The sequence below is a fragment of the Salvelinus alpinus genome, chromosome 15 (assembly GCF_045679555.1).
Source record: "Salvelinus alpinus chromosome 15, SLU_Salpinus.1, whole genome shotgun sequence".
In the NCBI taxonomy this organism is placed as follows: Eukaryota; Metazoa; Chordata; class Actinopteri; order Salmoniformes; family Salmonidae; genus Salvelinus; species Salvelinus alpinus.
The window spans coordinates 36,236,346-36,253,761 of NC_092100.1; the positions used below are offsets into that span (position 1 = coordinate 36,236,346).

The 17,416-nt window shown below is 43.2% G+C and overlaps 1 protein-coding gene across 2 annotated transcripts in view; it reads right to left on the reverse strand.

Moving 5' to 3' along the window:
- The window catches only part of LOC139539998 (IQ motif and SEC7 domain-containing protein 3-like), a 43,828-nt gene that overhangs the window by 10,564 nt on the left and 15,848 nt on the right, over window positions 1–17,416 (reverse strand). For both annotated transcript variants that reach the window (XM_071343467.1, XM_071343468.1), the window contains exons 4-8: window positions 16,617–16,967; window positions 15,745–16,496; window positions 14,282–14,443; window positions 11,976–12,098; window positions 1,179–1,345 (exon numbers count right to left, since the gene is read on the reverse strand). In XM_071343467.1, coding sequence (XP_071199568.1) covers window positions 1,179–1,345; window positions 11,976–12,098; window positions 14,282–14,443; window positions 15,745–16,496; window positions 16,617–16,967 — 1,555 coding nt within the window. The remainder of the gene's footprint in view (window positions 1–1,178; window positions 1,346–11,975; window positions 12,099–14,281; window positions 14,444–15,744; window positions 16,497–16,616; window positions 16,968–17,416) is intronic.

Consider the following 17,416-nt stretch of genomic DNA (forward strand, 5'->3'; position numbering starts at 1 on the left):
ATCAGTGTAGATTAAGGGGAGGAGACAGGTTAGATAAGGATTTTTAAACCTTGAGACAATTGAGACATGGATTGTGTATGTGTGCCATTCAGAGTGTAAATGGGCTAGACAAAATATTTAAGTGCCTTTGAACAGGGTATGTTAGTAGGTGCCAGGCGCACCGGTTTGTGTCAAGAACTGCAACACTGCTATTTTTTTCACGCCCCCAGTTTCCCGTGTGTTTCCCGTGTGTTTCCCGTGCGTAACTTGACACAACTGTGGGAGTCAATATGGGCCAGCATCCCTGTGGAACGCTTTTGACACCTTGTAGAGTCCATGCCCCGACACATAGAGGCTGTTCTGAGGGCGAAAGGGTGTGCAACTCAATATTGGGAAGCTGTTCCTAATGTTTGGTATACTCAGTGTACAAAGCATTGTCTGTGCGCCTGTTCTATAAATAACCGCTCCAGTGTCTCTAGTCTCTAACACCAGGCTCAGAAACACTGTCATAAATGTTGCAAGACTTCTGCAGTTTATTATACTGAGTCAAACACACACAGGCACACACTGTCCATAAATTACCACTGTGGACTTATTTTTATTCTTTCTTCTATCAGTAGGCTCAAAAGAAAAGCAAAAAAGGCAAAAACAAAGACGCAACCCCCCTAACAATCTAGGTACCGTTTAACAAGCTAGGTACCGTTTAACAATCTAGGTACCGTTTAACAATCTAGGTACCGTTTAACAATCTAGGTACCGTTTAACAAGCTAGGTACCGTTTAACAAGCTAGGTACCGTTTAATAAGCTAGGTACCGTTTAACAATCTAGGTACCGTTTAACAATCTAGGTACCGTTTAACAATCTAGGTACCGTTTAACAAGCTAGGTACCGTTTAATAAGCTAGGTACCGTTTAATAAGCTAGGTACCGTTTAATAAGCTAGATACCGTTTAATAAGCTAGGTACCGTTTAACAAGCTAGGTACCATTTAATAAGCTAGGTACCTTTTAATAAGATAGGTACCGTTTAATAAGATAGGTACCGTTTAATAAGCTAGGTACCGTTTAATAAGCTAGGTACCGTTTAATAAGATAGATACCGTTTAACAAGCTAGGTACCATTTTTAGATTTGTGTTTCACACACAAACAACACACAGACAGACAAACACAGACACACATATACAAAGACAGCCTGTCACCTCGTAGGTTGCGTATGAAGTCGTCAAGGCCCATCTTGCGTTGAGGTTTGATGTTAGGGGAATACATATCAGTGTTGAGGAGGACCACAGCAAAGGCCAGGATGAAAATGGTGTCTGGGTTATGGAACTGCTGCACCACCTCGGGATTACACATACAATACCTCTGACTGGAGAGATGGAGAGAGAGAGATGTAAAGAGAGTTGTTGTTACACATACAGTATCTCTAACAGGGGGGCAGAGGGAGATATTGAAAAAGAGACAGAGAATGAGATAGTCAAAGAGAGTCAAAGAGAGAGACAATGAAAGGTACACAAAGACAAAGAGAGTGAAATAATAACAATAATAATTTGGTGGATGCATAAATGTGTCCTATTTCTGTGCACTGGACATGAATTGGAAGTGTTTTTTGCATATACCAACTCCCCCTGAGAGTGGGGTCAACAGCAACCCTGACGTAATTAGGGTGAAGTGCCTTGCTCAGCGGCACATCAACAGATTTTCCACTTTGTCGGCTAAGGGATTCAAACGAGTAACCTTTCGGTCTCTGGCCCAATACTAAATGCTAGGCTATCTGCCGAGACAGAAAGCTATTCTGTTGTAATGGCCTCAGAGGCAAACTGCTTGTCCATTCGTGTCATTAGTTAGTAACTATTTAATGTTTCTTTCTTAACTTCAGACATTATGTAATACTGTTTATTTGTGGGTTCTTACATCCTGAGAAAAGATACACACATACAAGCTTCCTGAGTTTTCAGTTTCTTGAGAGTCCTGCTGCACATCAAATACTCTTGACACTGGGAAGGAGCAGTGTGTGTGTGTGTTTGTGTGAGTTCAGAAGCTGATCTCCAGGTCACTGCTAACGTATTCACAAAAGCATACAGCAGGATGGGTCTAACACTCAACCCCAGAAAAACAAAGAACTACTTCCAGCAACCATGGGAAGCAACCTGCCGTCCCCCAAGATCACTGCCAACAGTACAATACTTGAAAACATTCCCAGTTTCACATACCTAGGTAGCCACCTCTCCACCAATATCCTAATGGATAATATCCTAACACCGCACTCAATGAGCTGTATGAGGCCATAAGCAAACAGGAAAACGCTCATCCAGCGGCACTCCTCGCTAGAAGCCTGTGTTTCAGACATAAGGAAGTGGAGGGCTGAAAACGTTCTACTTTTAAACTCGGACAAAACAGAGATGCTTATTCTAGGTCCCAAGAAACAAAGAGATCTTCTGTTGAATCTGACAATTAATCTTGATGGTTGTAAAGTCGTCTCAAATAAAACTGTGAACTCTTTTGACGAACATATCAAGACTGTTTCAAGGACAGCTTTTTTCCATCTAAGTAACATTGCAAAAATCAGAAATTTTCTGTCCAAAAATGATGCAGAAAAATGTATCCATGCTTTTGTTACTTCTAGGTTAGACTACTGCAATGCTCTACTTTCCGGCTACCCGGATAAAGCACTAAATAAACTTCAGTTAGTCATAAATACGGCTGCTAGAATCCTGACTAGAACCAAAAAATTTGATCATATTACTCCAGTGCTAGCCTCCCTACACTGGCTTCCTGTTAAGGCAAGGGCTGATTTCAAGGTTTTACTGTTAACCTACAAAGCGTTACATGGGCTTGCTCCTACCTATCTTTCCGAGTTGGTCCTGCCGTACATACCTACACGTACGCTACAGTCACAAGACGCAGGTCTCCTAATTGTCCCTAGAATTTCTATGCAAACAGCTGGAGGCAGGGCTTTCTCCTAGAGATCTCAATTTTTATGGAATGGTCTGCCTACCCATGTGAGAGACGCAGACCTTTAAGTCTTTACTGAAGACTTATCTCTTCAGTGGGTCATATGATTGAGGGTTGTCTGGCCCAGGAGTGTGAAGGTGAACGGAAAGGCTCTGGAGCAACGAACCGCCCTTGCTGTCTCTGCCTGGCCGGTTCCCCTCTCTCCACTGGGATTCTCTGCCTCTAAACCTATTACAGGGGCTGAGTCACTGGCTTACTGGTGCTCTTTCATGCCGTCCCTAGGAGGGGTGCGTCACTTGAGTGGGTTGAGTCACTGACGTGATCGTCCTGTCTGGGTTCCCCTTGGGTTGTGCCGTGGAGGAGATCTTTGTGGGCTATACTCTGCCTTGTCTCAGGATGGTAAGTTGGTGGTTGAAGATATCCCTCTAGTGGTGTGGGGGCTGTGCTATAGTATTTATGCTGCAGTAGTTTATGTGTCGGGGGGCTAGGGTCAGTTTGTTATATCTGGAGTACTTCTCCTGTCTTATCCGGTGTCCTGTGTGAATTTAAGTATGCTCTCTCTAATTCTCTCTTTCTCTCTTTCTTTCTCTCTCTCGGAGGACCTGAGCCCTAGGACCATGCCTCAGGACGACCTGGCATGATGACTCCTTGCTGTCCCCAGTCCACCTGGCCGTGCTGCTGCTCCAGTTTCAACTGTTCTGCTACCTGTCCCAGACCTGCTGTTTTCAATTCTCTAGAGACCGCAGGAGCGGTAGAGATACTCTTAATGATCGGCTATGAAAAGCCAACTGACATTTACTCCTGAGGTGCTGACTTGCTGCACCCTTGACAACTACTGTGATTATTATTATTATTTGACCATGCTGGTCATTTATGAACATTTGAACATCTTGGCCATGTTCTGTTATAATCTCCACCCGGCACAGCCAGAAGAGGACTGGCCACCCCTCATAGCCTGGTTCCTCTCTAGGTTTCTTCCTAGGTTTTGGCCTTTCTAGTGAGTTTTTCCTAGCCACCGTGCTTCTACACCTGCATTGCTTGCTGTTTGGGGTTTTAGGCTGGGTTTCTGTACAGCACTTTGAGATATCAGCTGATGTACGAAGGGCTATATAAATACATTTGATTTGATTTGATTTAGTGGCCGGGGACTTTAATGAAGGAAACTTAAATATGTTTTACCTCATTTCTACCAGCATGTTAAATGTGCAACCAGAGGGAAAAAAACTCCAGACCAACTTTACACACAGGGACAGGTACAAAGCTCTCCCTCGCACTCCATTTGGCAAATCTGACCATAATTCTATCCTACTGATTCCTGCTTACAAGCAAAAACTAAAGCAGGAAGCACCAGTGACTCGGTCAATAAAGAAGTGGTCAGACGACGCAGATGCTAAGCTACAGGACTGTTTTGCTAGCACTGACTAGAATATGTTCCGGGATTCTTCCGATGGCATTGAGGAGTACACCACATCAGTCGCTGGCTTCATCAATAAGTGCATCGAGGACGTCATCCCCACAGTGACCGTACGTACATACCCCAACCAGAATCCATGGTTTACAGGCAACATCCGCACTGAGCTAAAGGGTAGAGCTGCCGCTTTCACGGAGCGGGACTCTAACCTGGAAGCTTATAAGAAATCGTGCTATGCCCTCCAACGAACCATCAAACAGGCAAAGCATCAATACAAGACTAAGATTGAATTGTACTACACCAGCTCCAACGCTCGTCTTATGTGGCAGGGCTTGCAAACTATTACAGACTACAAAGGGAAGCACTGCCATGAGCTGCCCAGTGACAAGAGCCTACCAGACAAGCTAAATTACTTCTATGCTTGCTTCGAGGCTAGCAACACGGAAGCATGCTGGCCAACTGGCAAGCGTCTTCACTGACATTTTCAACATGTCCCTTGCTGAGTCTGTAATACCAACATGTTTCAAGCAGACCACCATAGTCCCTGTGCCCAAGAACACTAAGTTAACCTGCCTAAATGACTACCGACCCGTAGCACTCACGTCTGTAGCCATGAAGTGCTTTGAAAGGCTGGTCATGGCTCACATCAACACCATTATCCCAGAAACCCTAGACCCACTCCAATTTGCATACCGCCCAAACAGATCTACAGATGATGCAATCTCTATTGCAGTCCACACTGCCCTTTCCCACCTGGACAAAAGAAACACATACGTGAGAATGCTATTTATTGACTACAGCTCAGCACCATAGAGCCCTCAAAGCTCATCACTTAGCTAAGGACGCTGGGACTAAGCACCTCCCACTGCAACTGGATCCTGGACTTCCTGACGGGCCGCCCCCAGGTGGGAAGGGTAGGTAACAACACATCTGCCACGCTGATCCTCAACACGGGGGCCATTAGGGGTGCGTGCTCAGCCCCCTCCTGCACTCCCTGTTCACCCATGACTGCATGGCCAAGCACGACTTCAACACCATCATTAAGTTTGCAGACGACACAACAGTGGTAGGCCTGATCACCAATAACAATGAGACAGCTTATAGGGAGGAGGTCGGAAACCTGGCCGTGTGGGGCCAGGATAACAACCTCTCCCTCAACGTGATGAAGACAAAAGAGATGATTGTGGACTACAGGAAAAGGAGGACCGAGCACACCCCCATTCTCATCGACGGGGCTGTAGTGGAGCAGGTTGAGAGCTTCAAGTTCCTTGGTGTCCACATCACCAACAAACTAACATGGTCCAAGTACACCAAGACAGTCGTGAAGAGGGCACGACAAAGCCTATTCCCCCTCAGGGGACTGAAAATATTTGGCATGGGTCCTCAGATCCTCAAAAAGTTCTACAGCTGCACCATCAAGAGCATCCTGACTGGTTGCATCACTGCCTGGTATGGCAACTGCTCGGCCTCTGAGCACAAGGCACTAGAGGGTAGTGCGTACGGCCCAGTACATCACTGTGGCCAAGCTTCCTGCCATCCAGGACCTCTATACCAGGCAGTGTCAGAGGAAGCCCTTAAAAATTGTCAAAGACTCCAACCACCCTAGTCATAGACTATTGTCTCTGCTACCGCACGGCAAGCGATACTGGAGCGCCAAGTCTAGGTCCAAAAGGCTTCTTAACAGCTTCTAACCCCAAGCCATAAGACTCCTGAATAGCTAATCAAATGGCTACCCAGGACTGCATTTTGAAAACACATCAAACCCCTTGAAAGATTCCACCAACGCTGCCTCAGGAAAATACTTAACATCAGCTGGGAAGACAGACAAACCATCATCAGTGACCTGGGGTGAACCAACTCCTCCAATATAGAAGCCATCGTAATGAGACCAACTCCGATGGGCAGGTCATCTCAAGAGGATGAGCGACTCAAGGCTTCCTAAACAGATCTTCTACTCACAGCTAGAGAAAATAGTTGTATTTTGTAATTTATTTGAAAATACCAACTTTTCAAATACTCGAGGTAGTCGAATATAGAGATTCAACTAAAGGCATCTATTGGCATCTATTTTCTCTGATATTCAAATACAGGTTTCAGAAAAACAAATAATATTTGAAGGTATTTGAATATATGCAAGTTATTCGACTGCCAAATAAGTGTTTAACAGACATTTTTCAGAATTGCTTTACATCCTGCATTACATTACTCTTTACATCATTGTCATAGCCTATGATTCTTTAACGGTCATTTTTTTAAATACACCATGACAGCGCAATACACAAGGGGTGGAACAGTGGCAAAGGTACCCACAGGACAAACAGAATAATATTAGTCTGAGGAGAGAATAAATAGCATTAATACAACAAAAATAATTCTAAACACACCTTTAGTTTACAAAGTTAAACAGATGTATGTTTTCTTCATAATAAGCAGGAGTAATATTCTTAGATCAGAATGACAGCAGACTGTACTTCTATCCTTCTATTTAAGATGGAAATTGCATTTGATGAACATCAAGGTCTCAAACTTAAGCCGCTCTGAGAGCAAAAGGGGGGCGGGTGCAACTCAATATTAGGAAGGTGTTCCTAATGTTTGGTAAACTCAGTGTATATGGTTCTACACAAATGGCCTAGGACATGAACATATGATAGACACATTTTTATGTACAAAAATATATAATTAATAATAATAATTAACAGAGTGGTAAATCAACACTGAAAGTGTGGAGTATGTGGACCCATATAGACACTGGAAAAGTGTTCAATTAACACACTGCTTAGTGTAAAGACTTATTCAAATATTTTCAGTGTTAATTGTCAGTGTTAATTATATACATTTATTATATATTATTATATATATAATTTTACCACCAATAATTTGCAGTGCAGTATAGTATCACCTCTTATTTATGCTTACAGTTCCCTTTTTCTACATTTTGTTACGTTACAGCCTTATTCTAAAATGGATTAAATACTTATCCTCATCAATTTACACACAATACCCCATAATGACAAAGTTAAAACAGCATTGAAGGTTCCCAAGAATACAGTGGCCTCCATCATTCTTAAATGGAAGAAGTTTGGAACCACCAACACTTTTCCTAGAGCTGGCCGCCCGTCCAAACTGAGCAATTGGGGGAGAAGGGCCTTGGTCAGGGAGGTGACCAAGAACCTGATGGTCACTCTGACAGAGCTCCAGAGTTCCTCTGTGGAGATGGGAGAACCTTCCAGAAGGACAACCATCTCTGCAGCACTCCACCAATCAGACCTTTATGGTAGAGTGGCCAGACTGAAGCCACTTATCAGTAAAAGGCACATGACAGCCCCCTTGGAGTTTGCCAAAAGGAACCTAAAGACTCTCAGACAATGAGAAACAAGATTATCTGGTCTGATGAAAACAAGATTGAACTCTTTGGCCTGTATGCCAAGTGTCACATCTGGAGGAAACTTGGCACCATCCCTACGATGAAGCATGGTGGTGGCAGCATCAGGCTGTGGGGATGTTTTTCAGCGTCAGGAACTGGGAGACTCGTCAGGAACGAGGGAAAGATGAACAGACAAAAGTACAGATAGATCCTTGATGAAAACCTGCGCCAAAGCGCTCAGGACCTCAGACTGGGGTGAAGGTTTACCTTCCAACAGGACAATGACCCTAAGCACACAGCCAAGACAACGCAGGATTGGCTTCGGGAAAAGTCTCTGAATGTCCTTGAGTGAACCATCCAGAGCCAGGACTTGAACCTGATCAAACATCTCTGGAGAGACCTGAAAATAGCTGTGCAGTGACGCTCCCCATTCAACCTGAGCTTGAGGATCTGCAGAGAAGAATGGTAAAACTCCCCAATTACAGGTGTGCCAAGATTGTAGCGTCACACTCAAGAGGCTATAATCGATGCCAAAGGTGCTTCAACAAAGTACTGAGTAAAGGGTCTGAATACTTATGTAAATGTGATATTTCAGTTTTTTTCTTATATACATTTGTAAAAATGTCTAAAACCCTGTTTTTGCTTTGTCCTTATGGGGTATTGTGTGTAAATTGATGAGGGGGAAGAAACAATTGAATCAATTTTAGAATATGGCTGTAATGAAACAAAATGTGGAAAAAGTCAAGGGGTCTGAATGCATGGTATACTGTACAACAACTAACTGTATTTGGGAAGTACACAGAAATTCTAATTCCAATTATTTTCAATACTTAAAAATGTTTTTATTCCCTTTCTGAATTGACTGGAACTGACTTCAACATTGGTGAGCATACTTGGGATGCAACCATGCCTAGGATTTGACCTCACAACTTCTTGGATGCCAGCAACCTGAATTTCCTGCTTCACCACCAGGTCTGTGGCCATGACAGATATCTGCCCCAGATTTATTGGCTAGAACGCATTTGCTAAAAGTTGTCTGGAATCAAGTCAATAAACGTGTGATTATCTAACAACACCAACGAAAATGAAGCAGCTCTCTGGGACACCTGACATTAAGACCTAGATTCAATCAGATCAAGCATAAACACGTGATTGCCGACACCTTTTTTGGCGGTGTTGGAGTTGTAACTGCGTTAGACCTGTCAAATCGGTGAGCAGCTGCCTGTGTAATCATTGTCACGAAGCCACACCAGTCCTACTCACGTTCGAATTTCAGAACGAGTGTCACGCCCTGACCTTAGAGAGCCTTTTTTATGTCTCTATTTGGTTTGGTCAGGGTGTGATTTGGGTGGGCATTCTATGTTCTTTATTTCTATGATTTGTGTTTCTATGTTTTGGCTGGGTATGGTTCTCAATCAGGGACAGCTGTCTATTGTTGTCTCTGATTGGGAATCATACTTAGGCAGCCTGTTTTGCCACCTTAGGTGGTGGGATGTTGTTTTTGTTAGCTCTGTGTATCCTTCAAGACGTTACGTTCTTTTGTTGTTTTGTTTGGTGTTCGGTTTTTTAATAAAGAAGCATGAACACGTACCACGCTGCACCATGGTATTCTTCCGACGAGCGTGACAACGAGAAAGTGTAGGCTACTCTATATAGAAATAATGACACTCAAATTTAAAATCATTAAACAAAATAGTGAGGATTTCTATCAGCCTAATTGAGGTGTAGATTACATATCATATTCCGGTGTTACAACTAGTAAACATGCAAGTCCTGGTATACTTCCAGGAGATACTTGTGGATTTGACAGCTCTAATGCAGTTCCACTGTCACGGATCCCTCCGGAACATTCATTACGCACACCTGTCCCCTGTTCCCACTGATTAGTACTTGTATAAGTGTGCCCTTTGGTTTCGATTGGGCTGTCGTTTATTGTTACAATGTCCGTTGGTGCGTGTGAGTACCTGTGCTGTGTGTTTTGGCTTTCGTGCCCTTGTGGATTGCGCAGATGATTATGGGTCTCGTCCTGTGGGTTAATCATTGTGCGCGTGTGTTATTTATTCAATGTACTCCTCGCTCTTTTGTTTTGGGTTTCTACCCTGTGTTTTGTTACTTGTTTGTTTGGTCTTCGTCCCCATGCTATTTACACGGCACGCCATAATTTGGGCTTAATAAAAAAAACTATTACGCATTCCTGCGTCTGTCTCCTGATCCTTCATGCCAACGTGACATCCACCACCGAAACAACCGCTATGCAGGTGTTTGTTAGTGCAGATCTGATAGGGCTAGATTCTAAGTGTGCATAAAAAAACTGAGCTAATATGGCTTACTTGCTTAAACAGATGTGGTTTCTGCTGACAATTGAGATGTACAAACTGTCATAAGGGGATGACGAGCGGATGAGAGGCAATCTGTTATTTCGATTGAAACTTTAATGAGTGAACTAGGACGGACGTGGTCAATATAACTATTTGTTTAGCACTTTTGAAATGTACAGCGACAGAATACAGAACATGGGCCGGTCTTACAGTATTCTCCCAAGTCAGAACCGTGGATAAATAAAGGGGGCATATAAGCATACAATGAAAGCTCTTACAATATTTGAAGATGACATTTCTCTAAAACAGGCTATCATTCAAAGTCTGTCATTCTCTGGATTTATGGTGCTTTCAAGACAACTGGGAACACGTTAAAAAAACAAGGTTGAATCATGATGACATCAGTGATCTTCAGGTTGGAGCTCTAGAAAGAGGCGACTTGCAATTCCAAGTTGGATGACCATTCAAAACATATTTTCCCAGTCGGAGCTCGTTTTTTTCCAAGTTCCCAATTGTCTTGAACGCACTGAAGTCAGATTTCCCAGTTCTGAGTTTCCAGTTGTTTTGAGCACGGCAGAAGTCATGCTGGATTGACAGCATTGCCAATGTTGAATGTTAATCCTTTTAAGCTTGGAAAAGACACCCTTAAACCCAGATTTGGGACCACACACCCACTCCACTGAATAGCAGGCTAGTGATTGCTTTGCAATGCTTGCAGTTAGCCACTGATTCCTTCCAAACCACTCATTGTTGAATTTGCGATTTCCAACTTGTTGTGTAATGTTTTTGTCCAATGGCCGTTGAGCACCGATACGTTTTATCTATAATTTTTCTTCATTATTTATCTTCATATGACAAGGATTGAAAAGGATTTGCCAGTAGATTGTCGACTTCATTCATGTTGATGAATGCTAGCTTGCTATCAAAGCTACTGTAGATATGTGATTTGACTCAATTTTATCTGTGGCCAATGACCTTGAGCCTTCTTGGATGGGCACTTCTAATGTAACTCGATGGCAGCACTCAAAGGGTTCGATTCTCGAGCTCTACCCTTAGATTTTTCAAGGCGTAGTTTCCCCACGAGTGACAGAACATTGAAACAATCATGGCGCAACTAGAAAACATTACCAACGTTCCGTATTTTCCGCTGGCTGCCCCACAACCACAGAATGCACTGAGTTAGGCTGAAACACCTGCATTTTGGAACTGCCTTACAAAATGTGGCTTTATTAATCATTTTTGTTAATTTCTTTACCTTGTTTGCAAACTGATATGTGACATGTATTAATGCCAAAATAACAGGTGCCACTGCTTCACATGTTGTCACATATTGCTTCACATGGTTGTCACATGTTATCACATTAACTTCACATTAAATCACATTAAATGAGATCTCACAAGATCACGTGCTCGCTCACATGATCACATGAGAAATTAATGTGTTTATCCGTAAAGGAATACCTCCGTTAAAATGACTTCTTATGTCACCCTTATGACAGATGACATAACATCTGTTACCTAACAGACCTGTAATAGCATGTCTACCCTACTACCCCCTCCCAGTTCTGTATTATGTCATCCTTGAGCTGTTCTTGTCTAATGATTTTCTGTATTATGTCATTCTGTATTATGTTTCATGTTTTGTGTGGACCCCAGGAAGAGTAGCTGCTGAATGGAGATCCTAATAAAATACCAATACCAAAGACCCTAATCCAGGATGTAGGACACTTCTTGTTTTAGACCTGGGAGAACACTCGGTAGGTGGAATTGAGCTAATCTCTGATATTGATAAATTATCTCAGCTGCTGAGGTTATTAGTAGTTAGGTCAAATGTGGTGCTACGTTGGAACCTGCTGTTCATGGCACTCAAGAACTAGAGTGCCTAACCCTGGAGTAACCCTGATTGACTGATCAGTTTAAGGGTGTGATGTGATTGGTTGATGGGTCTGACCTGAAAGCTTCAATGAGTCTCTCCACCTTCTGGGCCTCTCCCTGGACTCTGATGTGAGACTGGAACTTTCTCAGAGCCTCATCCAGCTCCATCCCAGAGAAGTCCATCTCATCCACCACACAGCTAGAGAGACAGAGGGGGAGGAGAGGTTAGTTGCGTATGTCTCGCTCATGTCACTGTTGACGTCATTGGTGTGTGTGTGTGTGTGTGTGTGTGTGTGTGTGTGTGTGTGTGTGTGTGTGTGTGTGTGTGTGTCTGTGTGTGTGTGTGTGTGTGTGTGTGTGTGTGTGTGTGTGTGTGTGTGTGTGTGTGTGTGTACGAGGGTGAGTGTACAACTGCTCTTGGTGGTTTTTTTCTTCCTTTTTTAGTCATAGTTTCATTACAGAACCACTGACCTGGAAAACATATACACACACACACAAATATGCTTACACACTTAACAAATGCAAATATACAGTACATATTCCGTCCAATGGATAAGGGCAAAGAAAGCTGTGTGAGACAGAGAGAGAGAGATAGAGGGGGAGTAGAGAGAAAAGAAGAGAGAGAAGGGCGAGAGATGTAGAGAAAAACATTGTGCTGAGTGCTGTGACCTATTTTTTCTCGAAGCAAAACACACTCTCTCCTGGCTCTCTCTGCAGTATGAGAGCATGCATCCATGTGTGTGTGTGTGTGTGTGTGTGTACAGTGGGGTCTGGAATTATTGGATCCCTTGATAAAGATCAGCAAAAAGACTGTATAAAATAAATAATACAAATACTATGCTATATTGTATGCTCAAACTACATATACTGTACTAATACAATTGCTCAGAGAAAGAGATTTTGTTTAACAAGTAATACAAAACTCTCAGAAAGCTAGAGTTCAACATTTTTTGCAAATGCAATGTTATTTTGAAAGCCAAACCCACCATTGTTGAGCGTGGCCTAAGAGCTCTACCTTCATGTCAACTGACCAAAGTTTGGAGGTTTGCTAAACGGAACGTCACTTGGATTGGAACCAGTGCTCGGTCATATGACATGAAAATAGAGGTCTTTGGCCGTGCACACCAGCAGTGGGTTTGGCCTTCGAAAGAACAATGCATATGCAGAAAATACCTCATCCCTACTGTAAAATCTGATGGTGGATCTGTGATGTTATGGGGAAAATTTGCTTCCACTAGTCCTGGGTCTTCCAGCAGGACAATAACCCCAAGCACACATCAAAATCCACAAAGAAATTGTTAATTGACCACAAAATCAACATCACACTCAAGACATGAACCCCGTTAAAAACCTCTGGTTTGAATTGAATAGGGCAGTCCATAAGCGCAGACGAAGGATGTCAAGGATCTGGAAATATTCTGTATGGAGGGATGACCTAATATCCCTCACAATGTGTTCTCCAATCTCATAAAACATTTTAGAAAAAGGCTCAGTGTCATTATCCAATATTTATTTTAAAAAAAATGTGTATTACTTGTTAAACAAAATCACTTTCTCTGAGCAATTTTATTAGTATAAAATGAAAATTTAATTGAGCATACAATATTTTTGGAGCATACAATCAGTGGTGTAAAGTAATTAAGTAAAATTACTTCAAGTACTACTTAAGTTGTTTTTTGGGGTATCTGTAATTTTGACAACTTTTACTTTTACTTCACTACATTCCGAAATAAAATAATGTACTTTTTACTCCATACATTTTCCCTGACACCCAAAAGTACTCTTTACATTTTTAATGCTTAACAGGACAGGAAAATGGTCCAATTCACCCACTTATCAAGAGAACGTCCCAGGTCAACCCTTGTGCCTCTGATCTGGCGGACTCATACCACACATGCTTTGTTTGTTAATTATGTCTGAGTGTTGGAGTGTGCCCCTGGCTATCCATAAATAAATAAATAAAACAAGAAAATGGTGCTGTCTGGTCTGGTTTGCTTAATGTAAGGAATTTTAAATGATTCATACTTTTACTTTTGATACTTAAGTATATTTAAAATCAAATACTTTTAGACTTTTACTCAAGTAGAATTTTACTGGGTGACTTTCAATTTTTACTTTTTCATTTTCTATTCAGGTATCTTTACTTATACTCAAGTATGACGATTGGGTACTTTTTCCAGCACTGCATACAATATACAGTAGCTCAGTATTTGTATTATTTATTTTATACAGTCTTTTTTGCTCATCTTTATCAAGGGATCCAATCATTCCGGACCCTAACGTATGTGTAAAACATATTGTATATGCCGTATGCATGCATTCAAGTGTGTATGTGTGGTTATCTGTGCGTGTGTGTGTGCTATATTTTGTGTGTGGACTCACTCCAGGACGTCTCTGTTGAAGAGCAGCTTACTGTTCCCAAGGAACTCTCCAATCATCTGTCGGCTCAGGCCCTTCCTCTGTAGCAGGAAGTGCGCCACGCCCATGGGCGTGTCTGGGACAAAACCACGCGTGATCAGGAAGTGGATACCTCGCTCTGGGTTCCTACAGCAGAGATAGACAGCACAATATCGGTGTATGCATGTGTGTGTGGGTGGATGTGGATAGGACCGTAAAGTAACAGGCAACTCTCTCAGTGATACACTTTAGCTAATTTACATTAACTACAGGCTGCTGGCCAACAGTATGTACCACTATATATAGAAAACACCTCTCTCTCTCTCTCTCTCCCTTTTCCCTCTACCCCTCTCTAGACCAGATACCTGTTCTGTGAATAATTCTGTGAGTAGCTAAAGGACAATCCGACCCTGTGTGTGTCCGGGAATTGAATTGAGAATGCCTCAAATTCCAATTCAATTCTTAAATTTGAATTGAAGTAGTAAACAGGATGCAGAATTGCAATTTTAATTTTAATTAAAGGAAATAGAATTGAATTCAGTGAAATTAAATACAATTCAAATGCCTCTTCTATTTTAGGTATAATCTATACAAATATACATCTTGTACATAAAACATCAAACATGTCGTTATATACATGCATATAAAATATTGTTGAAGCAATTGATTTTCAGCACTAACTCTTAAAAGGATTGATCAAGGAAAACAAACCCACTGGGCACAGACGTCAATTCAACGTCTACTCCACGTTGGTTCAACGTAATTTCATTTAAATGACATGGAAACAACGTTGAGTCAACCATTGTGTGCCCATGGGAAACCTCTATGCAAATATTATAGGTTATCATATTTCATTAATCCCTTACATTTGGTTTAATATGGGGGAAAAACTAATTTTCCCAGAATGCATTAGTTTGACCATCAAGTTCAGCCTTAAAAAAACAAGCCACACAAATGAAATGGTTGGTTGAAATATAATTGGCTATTCTAAGCACTAAGGTTAAAAGAGTACATGAACAAGAGTACATTGTTTCCAGAGAATGACATATTCTTTGGTATCTGGAAGTTTGACCTTTCAGATTAAATAAAACTCTCATGTTCTACGACTGAAAGGAATTTCTTTGAATTGTACTGAATTAAATTCTACTTCCTGTCACTCAAACTCAAATTCTACATCCTGTGGGTTGTGGCCAATTCAATTAAAATTTCAAATCATGAGTTGAATGGAAGTCAATTCCAAAATTCGGAATTGAGCACAACCCTGGTATGAGGTATATAAAGTCTGTACTTGCGTGCATATGTGTGTGTGTGTGTGTGTGTGTGTGTGTGTGTGTGTGTGTGTGTGTGTGTGTGTGTGTGTGTGTGTGTGTGTGTGTGTGTGTGTGTGTGTGTGTGTGTGTGTGTGTGTGTGTGTGTGTGTGTGTGTGTGTGTGTGTGTGTGCACTCACACGTTGAAGAGGTTGAGTCCAATGCGATAGAGTCGTTTGCGATGCGTGTCAGTGGAGAGTGTGGGGGATCGGCAGGAGGTAGGGTCCTGGCAGCGGTCTCTAGGCAGAGAGAGGACCAGGGCCTGGAGAGCCTCAGAGGTGGGGTCCCTGGTTGACTGGGACCCTGGCTGGGACTGTGGGTGATGAGCCTTGGGGTATGTGGAGTACTGGGGGTACTGGGAATAGGAGGACTGAGTGGTATACTGGTTAGACTGGGCTGAGGTAGAGGTGGAGGTGGAACTGAGTCTCTCTGAGACACTCTGCCCCCCCATCTCTCCCCCCTGCCCTGTCACAGTTGACCCCCTTCTCGACCCTCCTCCCTCCAACAACTCCTCACTGGGAGGGGGGGCAGGAAACTCCTCCTCACCCCTCAGCTGGGAGGTTGTTGATTGAGTCCTCACCCCTCCTGCCCTCTCTCCCCCGTCCACTGAGACTTGCCTGCTCCCTCCCGCTCCTGCCCCTGTGTTGCCGTGGGTAGCAGTGGTTGTGGAGGTGGTAGTCGTGGAGACAGTGTAGTTGTTGGTGTCGATGTGAACCGTGACGTCTCTGAAGGCCATGAGCAGGGAGCTGGCACTGCGAGGCATACAGGCACTCTGTGCAGCCATCCGAAACGCCCTGGGGTCCATCAGCAGCCCCCCTGTCCCCCCTTCAACCCCCTCCGACAGGCTCCACCCACGCAGGGCCTCGTCTATCGAATGGGCCAGTGAGCGTACCTGGAATAAGAATCATAATACGAGTCATTGGAACACCTGTAAGTTTTATGATGCTACGCTAGGCTTACTGTTTACTGATGCTAGACTACGCTAGGCTAAAGTGTTACATATAAAGCCCACCTGCTCTGAGAAGCAGTCCTCCAGCTGTGTAAGCGAGGGCCCGGGGCCCAGGACTGTGGCGGGGGAGGGGGGCAGGGAGGTGGAGCGTGAAGGGGGTGGTGGGGGTGTTTTGGGGCGCAGGGGGGGTCTCCCGGTCTCTAACAGGAAGCTGTGTCGCTGGGTGGGTTTTTGGTTCCGGCTGGGGTTGGGCCGCCGCAGGGAGATGCGGCGTGGCAACTTGCTCTCTGACAGAGAGTTACGGATCTTCTGGAAGTTCTTACTGAGCTGGTACTGACGGAACGCCATCTGAATACAACACGCAGCGCGCCGCGACACCAGGTGACCAGCGTACCTCTGTTCCAACTCCTCTATCTACAAACAGAGAGGGAGAGAGAGGAAAGAGGAGAACAGAGAAAAATATTGTTTGTAAGGTTTTGGGGGGGAGGGATATTGTAGTCACAGAGCAATGCTACAAGCCTCCATTTGTTAAACTGGATATTTCTCAAAAATAAAAGGATAGCAGGACAAGCTCTCCTCTACTAAAACAGTACAACAGACTCCAATCCCTCTACATCACAGACACCAATCACTACATCACTGTGTTTCAGGGAAACAGAAGTCAAAAAGAAAGCTAATTTATTGAGACATTCTTGTTAATTTGATCACCCTGTTGCAGGACAACATTCCTGCAATGCAGGAGATTTAAAAGGTTTAAAAAGGCTTTTGAAGTTTGCCACTTCCACTTAAACATTTCAGACTTGATTTTCCCGTACGAAAAATATATCCACCCCTACAAAAATGCCCAATAATTACAATCCACA